Here is a 15,784-nt window from a genome sequence, read left to right as displayed (position 1 = left end):
TTGACCTCTACTGAATGAAAAATTTTCAGTGGAGGGTTTCATCATCTGTTTCTGTACAGCTTTACCCTGTTGGAGAAGATCTGCACTGCATGTTCTCTTACTGGGAAGCATTGGTGCCTGTCCTCTGGTAAACTGAGGCTGCTTAGTGGTAGATGTAGAACTAGAATTGTGTATTTTGGTCCTGCCTGAGGATTTATGCCTGATTACATTTTCCTTTTTGGGGGCAAATCCAAGTGCTAGCTGTAGTCTATATGCCACTTAGAATATTGTTTGAGCTTATTGAGATAGAATGCTAATTCTGATTGTCCTTATTGGTTTTATATTCAGGATTGGTATGGAAGAAGACTTTTATGAAAACCATAGTACCATTATAACATTTCCTACAAGCATGGCTTTATATTTTACATGCTACCCATGAAAACATTTTCTAAAAGACACTGTAAAGATTAAACTGGCATTGGAGTTCTAGAATGAAGAGTTTGTAATGGTCTGAGAAGCAGGAGAATTGTAGCTGTTGATCTTCTTGAAAGTTCTTTGTGGTTTTTCTGTTGGTCTGTGGTAGCCTCTTTCCCTTTTCTGAGGGATACACTTGGTTATTTAACTGGGGTTTCCTTTCAGGAGCAAACCAAAAGCTTCAGTTGCTGGGGCTCCTGTGTTCTCCTGCTTCAGAGACTTGTGCCCAGGTGCTCGGGGAGACCCGAGTGCTCACTCTGAGTCCTGTGATGCCCCCGTTCTTCGCTTTCCTGTTGCCCAGTGCTTGCCTTTCTCCTCTTGCCACCATCTTCTCTCCCTTGGTTTATTTCTCATTCCAGCATGCCAGTAACACCTTTTGTTTTCTCTACCAGTGAATTATATTGTGTTGGAGGATGTGTATGGTATGTTTGTGCTTGTAAACTAACAAACCTATGCTTGCTTATAGTGTATTTTTTGTGTATGATGTTTGAGAAAGGCGAGAGCACAGGAACAAAATATGTGTCTAATTACAGTGGAGGGGGTATCCCTAGTGTTTCTTGTGACTTAATTTATTTTTCTGAATAACAAGTGTACCTTGCTTTTAATAGGGACATGAGGATTTTTAAAAACATACACATTGATGTAAAAAGAATACTATTCGGCCCTGGCCAGGTGGCTCAGTTGGTGGAGTGTCATCTCGTACACCAAAAGGTGGCGGGTTCGATTCCCAGTCGGGGCTTATATGAGAGGCAACCAATCAATGTTTCTCCCTCCCCCCCTTCCTCTCTCTTTAAAAAAAAATTTTTTAAAATCAATAAACATATCCTTGGGTGAGGATTTGAAAAAAAAAAAAAAGAATACTATTCAATTGTGATTCTGGTTGCAGTGAAATTGGTTTTAATTTTATTGCTTGCCTCACTTCCCACAGGTAGGGAACGATGGATTTAGAGCTGTGTATGTGTGTCTTCCATTTGAATCCACTTGGCTGTGACTTTCCTTAACTCAGCCTGCTCTGCATTGCCCTTCAACCCTGCCGGCTCATCTGGACAGACAAGGCCTATATGTTTCTGCTTTGTTGTTGTTTTATTTTCTTAAAATCACCATTCACCATTAACCTTTTTCTGTGATCCTTTAACAGTGTTACATGCCATAAAGTAAAAAGTGACAGCTTTCAGATTGATTTAGGAACAATGATCTTTTCTGCAACTAAATTGAAGACTTTAAATACATGGGAGAAAGATAGATCCAAGTAGTGAGCCCTCACCTCAGATTAAATGTTAAGGTTTGTTATGTATGAGCCTACCCTAGAAAGCAATTGTCGGTTATTTGGATCACCTGAAAAATCCTTTATCTAGTCTCTTCTGTACCTTAATGCAAAATATTTTCTTTTGGGATTCTTTTAAGGTGATGGTAATAACTCCCATTTTAGCTAGATGGCTAGTCTTCAAATCTGTACCTTTCCTCTCCCCCCAGAATTGTAAAGTATGCCTTACTTGTGACCACAGTTTTTGCCTATACATTCTTGATAGCAGTGCAGCTTACTGTGTTTTGTTGACAAAGTAAGCAGACCTTTAAAAACACTCAGTTATTATTTATAGTGTTCTCCGTGCTGCCACGTGCCCACACCACAGTTTTGGAGAAGGAACGAGTAATGGGTTCCTGGTGGTAGTCTCAATAAAAAAGGGAAGACCTACCAAGTCCAAATATGGAAAAATTTAAAAGAGTTTTCATTTTAAAGTATTTTGCTGTTCTCCACTGGCAAATGTAGAAACATGTTTCAGGACATGCTATAGCAAATCAGCCCTTCTTAATCGTGAAGGTATTTTGGATGTTAACATTAGAACGCTCCTCTCAGTTACCTTATGCTTCCATTTTGTGAGATTACTTCCATTGAGATTAAACCTAATTGTAGCCTGGGTTATGTGTTGATGGCAAAATAAAACTGCCTGGGGTTTAATTTTACTTTGGAGAAGCGAAAGCCAAAATAATTAAAAGTTGACCGTTATTTAGAGGTGATTGTACCTACAGGTCTTGGTGTGGTCGTTTAGGTTGTTTGTTGGTCTTCACCCAAGGATATTTTTTCCATCGATTTCTTAGGGAGAGTGGGGTGGGGAGAAACATCAATCGGTTGCTTCCCACAGCTGCCCTGTCCAGGGTCAGGGATCGAGCCTACAACTGAGGTACATGCCCTTGACAGGAATTGAACCCATGACCCTTCAGTCCTCCTGCCAATGCTCTAACCACTGGAGCCAAACTGGGTAGGGCTTATTTAGTTTTATTTCATTTCTTTTTTTAAGATTTTTTACTGATTTTTAGAGAGAGAGGAAGGGAGAGGGAGAGAAAGATAGAAATATCATCTGTGTGACAGAGAAACATCGATCGGCTGCCTCCTGCACACCCCCTACTGGGGATCAGCCTCCAACCTGGGCATGTGGCCTGACTGGGAATCGAACAGGCAACCTTTCGGTGCCTGGGACAACGCTCAACCAACTGCGCCACACCAGCCAGCGCTTATTTCATTTCTTTATCGCAAACTTCAGTTAAGGTAAATTCCGAGGGCCTCTGTTGAATTTATACATCTGTACAATAACAAGGGACTCTGCTTTCTTGTTTTTCAAGAATTACTTACCTGAGGTCACAGTCATTAAAAACATCAGGCTTGATCAGAAGGGTTTCAGTGACAGCAGAGCTTTTATAATGGAATAATACTAAGAAATAGTACTTGCTTTATAGCTTTGTATGTAATTCTTTTTAAAGGTGGAACACCAAGAGAAACCATCATTATAAAATAAAATTGTTTTTATATTAATGAAAGTGTGGTTTTAAAAGAAGTGATTGACATTAAACATGATCTAAGTTCTGATTTTGACCTAACAATATTTTCATAATGTTTTATGTTTTGAAAGGTAATATTAACAGTAATGATATTTTTACACTGCTTTCTTCCAAAAATGACCAGGTAGCTAAGTTGTTAGGAGTAATAGTACCAAAGGATAGTTTGGGATGGAATATGAGGGTTTCCATATTAAATATTAAAAATGTTTTCTCTTTCCGAATAGTTTATTCTTAATGCATTAAATGTTTTGTGTTATCCAGATCTGCAAGTTATTTTAAAAATGAACCCAAATGCAAGAGGATAGATATGTAAAACTAAATAAAATAAATTACATTGATAACTAAAACATCTAATGTTAAAAAATGTTCCTAAATAATTGAAAGCTGACTTTTTTACGTGGATTTTTTTTTCATTTGTTTGTGCTCAGAAGTCATTCCCTCTTATTTTTGTCCTGTTGATGTACTCTGTTTTAACAAACCTGTTAAAAACAACCAGCCTTTAATCTACTGGCGTGTTCTTTTTCCTTATTTCCTTAGGAGTCAGTGGATTATTGGGGGAAATGCTGTGTGTCCTGGGCCCTGGACTGTAGAAAGAAGATACCGAAAGCAAAGTACATGTATCTGGCTCAGGAGCTCCTGGTTGATCCAGAATGGCCACCAAAGCCTCAGACAACAACAGAAGCTAAAGCTTTAGTTAAGGAAAATGGATCATGTCAAATCATCACCATAACATAGCAGTGCATCGTCTCGGTGGTATGCTAGTAGCAGTATTGAACAGAATGTAATTTAGGACTTTCTGATCCTGTGTGTCAGAATGGCATCGTTTCAATCTGTGTTCCTTCTGATATAGTAGCTAATTTCAGAGCTTTTTTAAAAAACAAAAAACAAATAAAAGATTGGCCTGCCAGGTAAATTAATAATCAATCTGTGAAGTCCTCTGTCTTGATTTAGTAACTCTGGATGTTATATTTCCACAATTTTCTGGATTGCTCCCTCAGTGGTACTCTTTTATAGGGTATAGAAGAAAGTTGGTATTTGGTAGGGTTTTAGACATTAGCTTTTGAGACTTAGTTTACACCTTTAAATTTATTTTCACAACCCTTAGAGAAAGCCCTCCTTTATGTATAGGCCCAAAATTTATGGTTGCGAAATAAAATGGGTGTTAGCCTCTAGTGAAAATAGGTAAAAAGCCTGTTGTTTTCATTCGATTCCAACATTTCTTCAAAGAATTCTATATAAACCCCCCCCCCCCAATTCCTGTGATAGCTGAGTTAGGAGTGGGTTTTATGGTGTTGCTCATAGAACAACTCAGGTAATTTCCACTTATGGTTTTATATTTTCTGTACAAACTGCCTGGGTTTTATTTTTCTGATCCGCAAGGTGCCTCACTGCCTTCCTGAGATGTCCTCCCACTGTTAGCTGTGCCCTGTTGTCCGGCGTCCACAGTATCTGCAGTTAACCGTCGCAGACCTTTTTCACCAGGACAAGAGGCTACTCCTCTTGGTAATAGATGTGGCTCTGCCTTTCTGACATCTCGTCATACCTCCTTTTCTCCTGTTTTATGTTATTTTTAATGTCTTTTATTTCCTACTTTTTTAATTTCCTAAAGACATTGGATAATAGTTTTTTGCTGGGGTTTTTTCTTTGAGTTTTTTGAGTTAGATTTTTGCCTTTTGAAATTTTTAAGATTTGCTCTATGTCCATCCTATCAATAATAAGGCTTAAAAAATGCATGGTTTTGAACCACTGCTATTTTTTTCAAAGCAGTATGAACTTGGCGAGAGTTTGTTTTATGCCATTAGGTGGCGCCAGAGGTCAGAGCTTACCTATTTTGGATGTTTACAAATAAACATATTTTGGTTGTGAAACTTTCTGGGAGAAAAGAAAAATGGAAATAAAGTTAAAAAATAGACATTGTTTGAACCAAAAGAAATGTGGATAATACTTTTTACCTTTTTATTTTTCCTAGTTAACATTTAAATTCTAAACAAAATAAAAGTAACTTTAAAAATACCTTTATAGGTAAGATCCAGCAGTTTGACAAAGCCCACAGTTATGATAAACAAGGAAACTAGTACTGCTGTAATATGGACACTAAGCTACTAAAATTATGTGACATTACCCTGTGTCCTTCCTTAGTCAGTAGCATGCGTGTGCTCTTCACGTCTAGCTGGTCATTATTTCCCTGATCTATACTTACCATTTACCATATGTTACCCAGAACTGTAGAATCAAATGTTCTCATTTTTTGTGTTGCAGAGACATGAATGATGTTTGGTAACTATAGGAAATGTAGGTTACACTCAGGATCACTGTCATTGCTATTGCCACTGATGATTTTCACAAAAAATATAATAGAAGCTTTCCATTAAAAACATCATGTGATATTAATACACATTAGATGATAAGAACAATTGTTCCATGAATGATTCTATGAAGCTATGCATCTTAGACCTCTTGAGCTGTGAATTAGCACTGTTTTCTATAGTTACTAATTCTTTTGATTGCTTATTGCTTATAATTTCCACATTTATTTCCAACATGTACAAGTGTTATTCTTCAGTGATATCCCAGAATTGTAAATCTTATTATTTGATTTAAATACTGAAGCATATAATTAAGGTAATTGCTAAGTAGCAGCTTAAAAACCCAATTATCAGATTGTATTTAACATCTTTAAGAGCATGATCATAAAGAGCTATATTTTTTACACCCTCCCTTTTTTTAACATTTAGATTTTATAAGGGTTTTATATCTCATCTGTCCATATTGTTTGCAAAGGAAATAAGATTTTTAGGTAGATGGAAAAGCATTTGTAGGAAATTAGATTTGAACGTAGACTAAGTGGGTTGTTCATGTTGTAATTGATGGCTTCCAGAATATTATTTGAAGACTGTCTGTGAATACAGGTGTGGGTCCTATTCAGTGCCATAGATAGAGTCCTCTCTGTAGGTCACTATTACATAGTAATTTTGATTCTGAATTTCACATTAAATTATTTGAGTGTATACAGACCTAAATTTTAAAATCTGTACATATATTATTTTGGTGTATTAAGATTAATAAATATTGACGATTTAAATTTTATTTATGCACATACTTAAGGACAGAAATGTCCAGGAAAGTAATTGTTAAATAATGATATGTAACTTTTTAACTTTTAAAATAAATAACAAGATTTTTAATGTGTGTCTCCCTCAGGGTTGTTTAAAGTTTTTGGTTTTTTTTCCTCCCTCAGATATAAATAGTGGTAACTATGTTTTATATCTTCTAGCACCAACTGCTGTAAAGCAATGCTGCAAATAATGCTTGAATAAAAGTGGCTAAGCCAACAACAAAATAAATACTTTTTATATTAGTTTTATAATCCTTGCATTCAAAAGCTTTCCAAATTGCACTTGCATTTAAACAAAACTGTTGCAGTTTTTACTCTATTTATTTTTTTCCTCCCTGTTTATGAAAATGCTGCACAGTTTCAAAGGCATGGTAAAATATCAGTGTTTATATATTCTGTTTCCAAAACAGTTATACATACACTATTCAGAGAAGAGCAAAATTCAAGCTTTAGAAAACATTCTAAGATTCCTTGCATGTAATTTTGACATATCTGAGAATAGGTTTTTGTATATTTATGGTGGGAGGTGGTTGGGAACTTTTAACAAAATACGGGGTGTTAATTTTTGTACAGTCTGTGGGTATTTACACATATTTTTAATGTATTAAATTTGGTAATTATGTGCACATTAAATTAATAAAATAGTTAACTTCCTGTTATGATTTGTTAATTCCCCAAGACTCTGGAATTTTTTTAAGAAACTTTATATCAGAAATGATACTGCATCTTTATATTTTTACAATTGTATTGCTGCTCAAGAATGGTACCCTGGTGTCAAAAAGGCACACATTCGTAATCGTACATTCAGCGCTGTAAATAACCTTATGAAATCTGTTTTTCAGTGAAGCTATTCAAAATAAAAATGTAAATGAATGAAATAGCATTTCTTTTTTCTTTCTTTCTTTTATACATTTGTTTGCTTTTAAAGTATATGAGTACTGCCCTCTCTGGATTTATTTTCCTGCTTAATGCTTTCCCATTTCGTTTTTTTGTTTTGTTTTAACTTTGGATTTTTGAAGGAAATGAATACAGCATTCCACATTTATGTCTGTGACCATCCGCGGAAACCTATCCGTCGGCTACAATGTAGAGCCAAATGTTAAGTGTCAGGAGAGCTGAGGGAAATGGTGAATTGTAAGGTTAGGGAGTTAGTCTGTTACTGGTTGGGAAGATGAACCCAGAAGCTAATACCATGTAAGACATGGTATGCTCGAAGTGAAGGGCCATCCATGGGTGCAGAGAGCCCTCCAAGGAGAGAGGAGTTGTAGAGCTAACTGCTGGCTGTAGAAATCCCACAGAAGGCAGGTTTGTGTTGGGCCTTTGTGCTTGGTAGGTGTCGCCTGGCCTGTTCTGCAGATGTGCATCCTCCGCTGTGGGCTGTGTGGCTGGCGTGCTCTGATGGGTTTGGGTGGTGTGACGGACAGCTTGAGCTCAAGTTCCGTGCACTGTGGTTTGTATAGCGGATGATCACGTCCCCACAGCCTGCTGGGGTGGGCACAGTTCTCGTCTCTCCTTCCTCTTCCCCCGCATCACTGCCAGTTGCTTTATTATTAGTGCATATTGCAGGGAAGGGCAGAAGGAGTTCTAGGAGTTTGGATGAGACTGTCCCTGTTCATAGTTGTGGTTACTCTGCAGGTACAGAGATCCCTGCTGTGCCCTGGCCTCTGAGTCTCCCCTGTGGAGGAAGAAAAGCATCTCTCACCCAGGCAGACACCTGCTTTTGAATGGCCAAACCCCATAGGCCAGGGTTCTGTGACTTACCCAGAAGCCACTTAGGACAGCAGATTCCAGCTCCAAACACTTGAACGTGGGAGCCATCAACTTCATTGGTCAAAAGAATTCTCAGTACCTTTGTTTATTTGTTCAGTGGATGGACTCATAGTGTTTGCTCCATTGTTTGCAGCTCTGTACCCAGTTTTCTCTTCTTAGACAATCAGAATGTCCTGCTGTCTTCAAAGAACAAAACTTGGAGGCTGTTCAGACTGGAGGTCTTCCTGGGGAAACAGGCTAAAGAAGCTTCACCAGAATTTGACTCCACGTCACTGATTAGTCCACAGTACTTCTTCCCAATCTATCACGTCTGCTCCCTGGCGTTTTCATGGGCAAAGGGCCTTTCCCTCGATATGCCTATGCGTGACTCACTGCGTCACCAGAATATTTGTTCTGGGCTCTGGAGCTCCTTCCCTGGACTGGAGCTGAAAGACAGCGCACGATCCCTGGCAGAGGCAGTGGCTTTCCCTGTGGTTTAGGGCTTCATGACTCAGAAGGTAATTTCGGTCAGTTCAGTATTTATTGGGCTTTAACTACATTTGGCTACATCAAAGGCTGATTGGATTTCAGTGCTTTTTCTACACCTGCAAATGTCCCAGATGGGGAAATTCTTCTGAACCAGGGTAAAATAATTTAAGAACCACTTCTGTGCCACTCCAGTCAGTGATTCCAGAGGTTAATGTTTGTTCTGACACGGTTCAAGCCTGACTTTCTCTGTTATGTTTTAATACCTTTATCCTTATGTTTTTTCCTTCAGTGATGCCATTTTCCTTTCTAAATCACTTTATTTTTGCATTAAAATTTTTTAAAGATTATATTAAATACAGGCATGTTTAATAAAAATTTAAACTTCATGGAAAGGTATGTAAGGAAGTCCACCTATTCCCTGGTTTCTCCCTCAAAAGGTGAATACTAAAGTTTCTTGGGGGTATCATTCTAGAAAAAATATGTATATATACTCATGTAAATATGTGTTTTTTAAAATGCTACACAAGTAGAATCCCATTGTGCTCTGCTGCTCTTGCTTTCTGTCACTCAGTGTGTCTCAGAAAGTTAGGTCAGCACTTGGAGCTCAACTTGATTCACTTGAAGTCTGCAAGGCGTCCCGTTGCACAGATGTACCATAATGTCAACCACTCATTCCCTGTTGGTGGTCATTTAGTCTGGCGTTTATTTTTCTGTTACAATCCCGCAGTAAGTGTTTTTGTGCATATATCTTAATGAGCATACCCATAGGGCATTTTTATCAGTGGAACTGCCGGACAAAGAATATGTATTTCAGTTTGGTTCATACCACTAAATTTTCGCTCCAAAAAGTGTGCCCTAATTTATATGCCCACCAATGTATATGTTCAGGCTTTGAACTTTAAAAGGTTATTTTAGTGTGGTACTGGTGCGGGGATCATCACATAGCTCAGAAACAGACCCACACGCCGATGAGATGCTGGTTCGTGGCAGTGCGGACATTGCAGCACTGAGGGAAGTCGGGGTTTATATAAACGGCCAGGACAGCTGGTTATCCTAATGGGAAGAAAATAAAGCTGGGCTTGACTCACGTCATACACAAAAACCAACTCTAGATGGATTAAAGACCTAAAAACGAAGGACAAGACTATGAGGTTAATAAGGCATTACAGGGAAATGTTTTTCTGATTTGGGAGGGAAGGGGCATTTATTTTAATAGACACAAAAATCACAAATTAGAAAAGATAGCTTTGCCTATCATAAGATTTATGTCAAAAGACCGCATAAAGAAGGTGAAAGGCAAACCACAAACTAGTTGAAAGTAGTTGTAGCACCTATAACCGACACAGAATCAGTGTCCAGAACATATAAAGATGCCTATAACTTAGTTTTCTTTTTGACGTAAGCATACGTATTTTGCATATAGACAAATAGGCAGAAGAAAACCCAGATTTCTCAGAAGATGAAGTGACCCTTAAAATACGAAAAGGTGCTCGTGTTCACTGTTAGGGAAATGAAAAATTAAAACCACGCTGACAATCATTTCATCTTAATTGCAAAAATTAAGTTTAAATTTCAAGTGCAGTCCGAGCTGTGGAGCACAGGGCCTGTCACACACGCAGGGGCATCGCTTCGGGACAGCTGCTGTGGGAAGCGGTTTGACGTGGCTAAGTTACGTCGAACATGTGAACACCCTTCAGCCACCCCGGTGGTGCACAGTTGAACATACTTGAGAATGTTTTCAGCCTTACTGTTTCTGAAAAGAAAGAAATTGAGTGGAGCCTTTGAGAACAGTCTTAGCCTTACTCTTCCTCCAAGGGGGGAGGGGGGAACTGGGCTAGAGAACTGGACAGTGTGGCATGAACAGGAAGCCCCCCAGGAAGCCTGGCCACCTAGGGGTGTGGCTGCTCCGCAGGTCCCACTGGGCCACTAAGCCTCTCTAGCGTCACAGAGTTATATCCTGCCATTTATGGAGAAACTTCTCTCCCTCCTGCTCTTACCACTCAGCTCTGACAGTAGGATTTATGTTATATATGGTTTTCCAGTTTCAAAGTCTTTGTCATCAAACCCCAGGATGTGCCCTCTGAGACAGGGCCCTTTCCGTGACTTACTCTGTAGAAGTCGTTATCCTGAGGATGCAGGGATGCCGCCCTTTTCCTCTGCAAAGTGCCGAATCACAGGCGAGCTCTAAGCCTTTCAGTCGCTTCGGGGTGCAGGACCATTTCAGGTAAGGCCAAATATTTTTAAAATTAATACGGGCAACTAGAGGGCTTGGTTAGTCCGTGCGTGCATAAGAAAGAAAATTCAGCTACAAGAAACGATTTGTGTAAAATTACACTTGAGAAACACTGTTTTGGCAGATTAGTATTACTGTATTTCACAGATGATTCAATGCCACGAGCATTAATTTTTTAAACATCTTAGAAATGATAGCTTCTTGTTTATGGTTCAGTCAGAGATATTATTCTCAAAATCTAGCTCCGTGACCCTGGTTCAGTTACTTAAACTTTCCACGCCTTAGCTGCTTCATTCTCTGGGGATAAGAGTATCTGCCTCCCCGGGTTAGGGAAGAATTAAGCGAACTGATTCAAATAAAGCGCTGGCATCGTTCCCTGTTCGCGGGGGGCCAGCTGAGGGTGTTCACTGTTGGGGGGCGTTTGGTGCTTTAGCGGAGTAGGTGGCACTGCAGCTAGAGCACGGTTGCGACAGAAGCAGCCAGGCGGCGGCCGTGCTGCGCGGCGCTGCTCCCTTGGTAACTGGGTTGTAGCCGCCGCCGGGTAAGGCATAAAGTCCAAGGCTGAGCTGTTGTCTCAGGGGCGCTGCCCTGCGACACCTGGAGCTTGAATGTGACAATGAGGATTCAGTGAGTTCTCGCTATGCAAAGATTTTAAAGTCTTGGCTTTTCTATAGCTTGAAAACGCTTTAATTTCAGTGCGTTGTACTGAGAGCGGCAAGTCAGTAAAAACAAAAGGATCAGACCTCGCAGTGTAGAATCGAAGGTCTTTTCACCACCCAGGAAAAAAATCTGCACGTCCGAGGAAAGCAGGGGACTTAGCTGTACCCGGATTACAAAGTCAGTGGCAGTCCTGGCGGAAGAGTCCCGCCTCTGCGAGATTCAATTCCCGGGGATACGAGAGCCAGTAGGGGCGTCTGCCGTCGCCCACAGGTCGCGGGCATGCTGGGGAGCGCCCTGCTGTGCGCGGCGCTCGCGCTCGCGCGCGCCCTGCCCGCGCCCTGCCCGCGCGCCTGCAGCTGTGTCCTCCGCGACGCGGCGCAGTGCTCCGGCGGCGACGTGGGCCGCATCCCCGCGCTCCGCCTGCCCGCCAACCTCACGCACGTCCTGCTTTTCCACATGAGCCGCGGCACCTTGCGGAATCACAGCTTCAGCGGCATGAAGGTCCTCCAGCGCCTGATCATGTACGACAACCACATTTCCGACGTCGCTCCCGGCACCTTCGACGACCTGATAAAACTAAAAACCCTGAGGCTGTCGCGCAACAAGATCCCTCGCCTCCCAGATGCGCTCTTCGATAAGATGGTGCTCCTGGAGCAGCTGTTTTTGGACCGCAATGAACTCAAGGGCCTTGGCCAAAACATGTTTCAGAAACTGGTAAACCTGCAGGAGCTCTCTCTGAGCTACAATCGGCTCGCTTTCCTTCCCGCCAGCCTCTTCACACACCTGGGCAACCTGAGAGTGTTGAATTTATCGGGAAACAAGTTGACTCACCTGCCCAAAGGATTGCTTGGGGCACAGGCTAAGCTTGAGAAACTTCTGCTCCACTCCAACCAGCTGGTCTCCCTGGATCCGGGGCACAGAAGCCACGTCCCTCCCCTCGCGCCTGGGGCCTTCGACCGGCTCCGCAACCTGGTATATTTGACTCTCTCCGAAAACCAGCTCCAGTTCCTGCCCTCCGCGCTCTTCCTTCACTTGCACAACTTGACCCTCCTGACGCTGTTCGAGAACCCGCTGGAGGAGCTCCCGGAGGCGCTCTTCGGGGAGATGGCGGGCCTGCGGGAGCTGCTGCTGAACGGCACCCGGCTGCGCACCCTGCCCCACGCCGTCTTCCGCAACCTGAGCGGCTTGCGGGCGTTGAGGGTGACCCACAACCCGCGTCTGACAGCGCTCCCCGAGGGCGCCTTCCGGGGCCTCGGCGAGCTCCGGGAGCTCGCCCTGGACGCCAACCGCCTGGCCTCGCTCCCCGACGGCCTGCTCCGCGGCCTCCGCCAGCTGCGCCAGGTGTCGCTGCGCAACAACCAGCTGCGCGCCCTGCCCCGCGGGCTCTTCCGCGACCTCCGCAACCTGGAGAAGGTCCAGCTGGAGCACAACCTGCTGCAGACCCTGCCTGGCGACGCGTTTGAGGCCCTGCCCCGGCTGGCGGACGTCCTGATGGGGCACAACCCCTGGCGCTGCGACTGCGGCCTGGGGCCGTTCCTGGCGTGGCTGCGCGGGCGCCCGGGCCTCGCGGGCGGGGCGGAGGAGCCCCCGCGGTGCGGCTCCCCGGGGCAGCTCGCCGGCCTCCCGCTCCCGGCCCTGCCCCCCAGCGACCTGCGGTGCCCGACCACCCGGGGCCCGCCTCCCCGCTCGCCTGCCGCCACCCCACCGGCCCTGCCCGCCTCCCCGGATCCCCCAGCCTCGGGGCCTCCCAGCTCAGCACCCGGGGCGCGGGCCCAGCCGGCGGCCGAGGGCGGGCGTCACGCCCGTAGCCTGTTCTGGGGAATCTACCTGCTGCTTCTGGCCGCACAGGCGGTGATAACCGGGGCCATTGTGGTCGCTATGATTAACCTCGGCCGGCTCTTTCGAAAATTAATCCGAGAGAGAGCTCTTTTCTGAGTCACTGGGAACACTTGGCAGTTAATTAAAACGCGGCCAGAGCATCATTAGAGCCGCCTCCCCGCCCCCAGCCCGCCTCCCCCCCCAGCCCGCCTCCCCCCCCGCCTCCCCCCCCAGCCCGCCTCCCCGCCTCTCCCCCCCAGCCCGCCTCCCCCCCCCCCGCCTCCCCGCCTCCCCCCCCCCGCCCGCCTCCCCGCCTCCCCCCCCCCCGCCCGCCTCCCCGCCTCTACCCCCCAGCCCGCCTCCCTCCCCCGCCTCCCCGCCTCTCCCCCCCAGCCCGCCTCCCCCCCCCCCCCCCCCCGCCTCCCCGCCTCTCCCCCCCCAGCCCGCCTCCCCGCCGCAGCTTCCCCCCCTCCGCTTCGGCGGAGTTGCCTTTGCCTCGTAAGCTGACTGAGCCGCGCTTCGCCCTCCTCTGTGCGCCCCGCGAGAGGCCGTGTCTGCGTCCCCCGCGCCCCGCGGGGCGGGGGGCACCTTCCGAGTTTACTCACCCAGGGCGCGGGGCAGCGGGCGGACGCCTGGCCAACGCGCACAAATGAATAGGAGGCGCTCGCGATCCGGCGCGGTGACTGCCCGCAGCACTGCCGCCTGACTCTGGAGAAGCGCGCAGGTCCCCTCCTTCCCTGTGCACGTAGAGGTGAGAGCCACCTTTCTGAACCGGAAGGTCGCCCTCGGCCGGCCTGCCTCCCGCGCGTGTGCCCTGGGCCCTGCGTGGGCAGGCTCCGCGCTCGCAGCCGGAGCCGCGGGTCCTCGCAGCGCCGCCGGCGGTCCGTGGAGCAGGAATTGCTGGCCTCCCGGCGTTTGTAGGTGCACTTTTTCTTCAAGGCCAAGTTCAAGTGCATCGTCCTGGTGAAGCCTTTCCCGACTGCCCAGCCAGACCCCGGTGTCCCCTGCTGGGAGTCCCCCTCGCGGGCCCAGGCACGAGGCGCCCTCCGCGCCCCGTCTGCTCCTGGCCACCCTTCACGCTCCTGTGTGTCTGTTCATGCGCCTCCTTGTATTATTAATTTCTGCTGCTCCAACTTTCGCAACCACCTACAGCATAAAACCCAGGCTTTTTTTCTTTTTGGATGCACTGCGGCCTCCGGCCCTCACCACTGAGCTCTCAGGCAAGCTGCCTTCCTCTCTAAGCCTCACGCCCCCTGCGGAGGGAGGGTCACAACCCAGGCCACACAGTCAAGTCCGTGGCTGGTGCGAGCGGGTCGCAGTAGAAGTTGGCTGTCATGATTAGCTCTTTGGAACACGCCGTGCTTTGACGTGTCTCATTGCCCTTGCTCATGTTCATTCATTCAGCAAGTACTTGTCGAGGACCTTCTCTGTACCGGGCCCTCTTCTCTGTGGAGGGTGAGCAGTGGTTAGAACAAGGTACGTCCTGCCACTGGGTTTACATTTTGGTGTCCCCTCCAATGAAAACATCTTCCCTGAACTCCTGACCATGATCCTGAAACGCTCAGAAAAGTTAAGAGAACAGTTTTGGTCACCTGAACCCACTTTATAAAATCTTTATTCTTTGCTCTTTTTGCTTCAGGTATTTTTCTAACAGAATAAAATACAACAGATAAAATTGAAGGCTCCTGTGCATATCCCTTCCCTGTTCTCACTGCTCCCCTTCTCTCCTTATGGGGTAACCTACTTGATAAATTTGGTGTTACGTGTCCCCAGGCGTGTTTTTATACTCTTGCTACATGTGTCTACAACTCTGAACAAGCTGAAATAAGGCTTTGCCTGTTCTCAAATTTTATATAAATGATGTTACTCTGCCTGTAGCGTTCTTCAACTAATTTTTTTCTGGGCCAACATATTTTTGAGATTTATCCATATGAAGCGTTTGACACTAGTTCATTCATTTTAATAGCTGCATAATAGTCTATTGGACAAATATACCACAATTTATCTGTTCTCTTGTTGATGGACATGTATTCCCAGTGTTTTTTCTTTCTTTTTTTTCATTTCCCCATTACTCTACTTCCTCCCCAACTCTTAATAATGTCAGAATTTTTAATTTCTGTCAATCTGATAGGTATAAAATGGTAACTCGTTGATGTTTCTTCTTGTTTTTCCCTGACAACTAGTGAAGTTAAATTTATTTTTAAGTATTTATTGAACATTCAGATTTCTTTTAAGAATCACCTGTGCATATACCCTGATCAATTTATAACGGGGCATTTTGTCTTTTTCCACTGACTTTCAGGACTTTTTAATGTACCCTGGACACGAATGCTCGGTAGACTGTATGTCTCACAGCTGTTCTTTTTCAGTTTGTGGCTTCTTATTTTACTTCACTTACACTGTCTTTTGTGGAACCAAAGCTTTCATTTCAA

General features: G+C 44.8%; 2 protein-coding genes across 11 annotated transcripts in view; both read left to right on the top strand.

The window, feature by feature from the left end:
* ATP13A3 (ATPase 13A3) overlaps positions 1-11,623 on the top strand; it is an 82,925-nt gene extending 71,302 nt beyond the window's left edge. For 7 of the 10 annotated variants that reach the window (XR_013998875.1, XR_013998876.1, XM_081138352.1 and 4 more), the window contains one exon: positions 3,826-11,623. Coding sequence is in view for 8 of the 10 variants with exons in the window: in XM_081138352.1 (XP_080994478.1) it covers positions 3,826-4,023 (198 nt within the window). In the remaining 2 variants the exon portion in view is untranslated. The remainder of the gene's footprint in view (positions 1-3,825) is intronic. The other 3 variants (XM_081138354.1, XM_081138350.1, XM_081138357.1) reach the window with 2 other exon arrangements.
* A 190-nt stretch (positions 11,624-11,813) lies between these two features.
* Positions 11,814-13,469, top strand: GP5 (glycoprotein V platelet; the record flags this gene model as incomplete). Its single annotated transcript, XM_081138358.1, has 1 exon — positions 11,814-13,469. One exon carries the CDS (start codon positions 11,814-11,816, stop codon positions 13,467-13,469), a length of 1,656 nt encoding a protein of 551 aa, XP_080994484.1.
* Positions 13,470-15,784: the final 2,315 nt, after the last annotated feature.

The sequence above is a fragment of the Miniopterus schreibersii genome (assembly GCF_964146895.1).
Source record: "Miniopterus schreibersii genome assembly, chromosome: 5".
Classification (NCBI taxonomy): Eukaryota; Metazoa; Chordata; class Mammalia; order Chiroptera; family Miniopteridae; genus Miniopterus; species Miniopterus schreibersii.
This window is presented reverse-complemented; position numbering and strand designations above follow the sequence as displayed.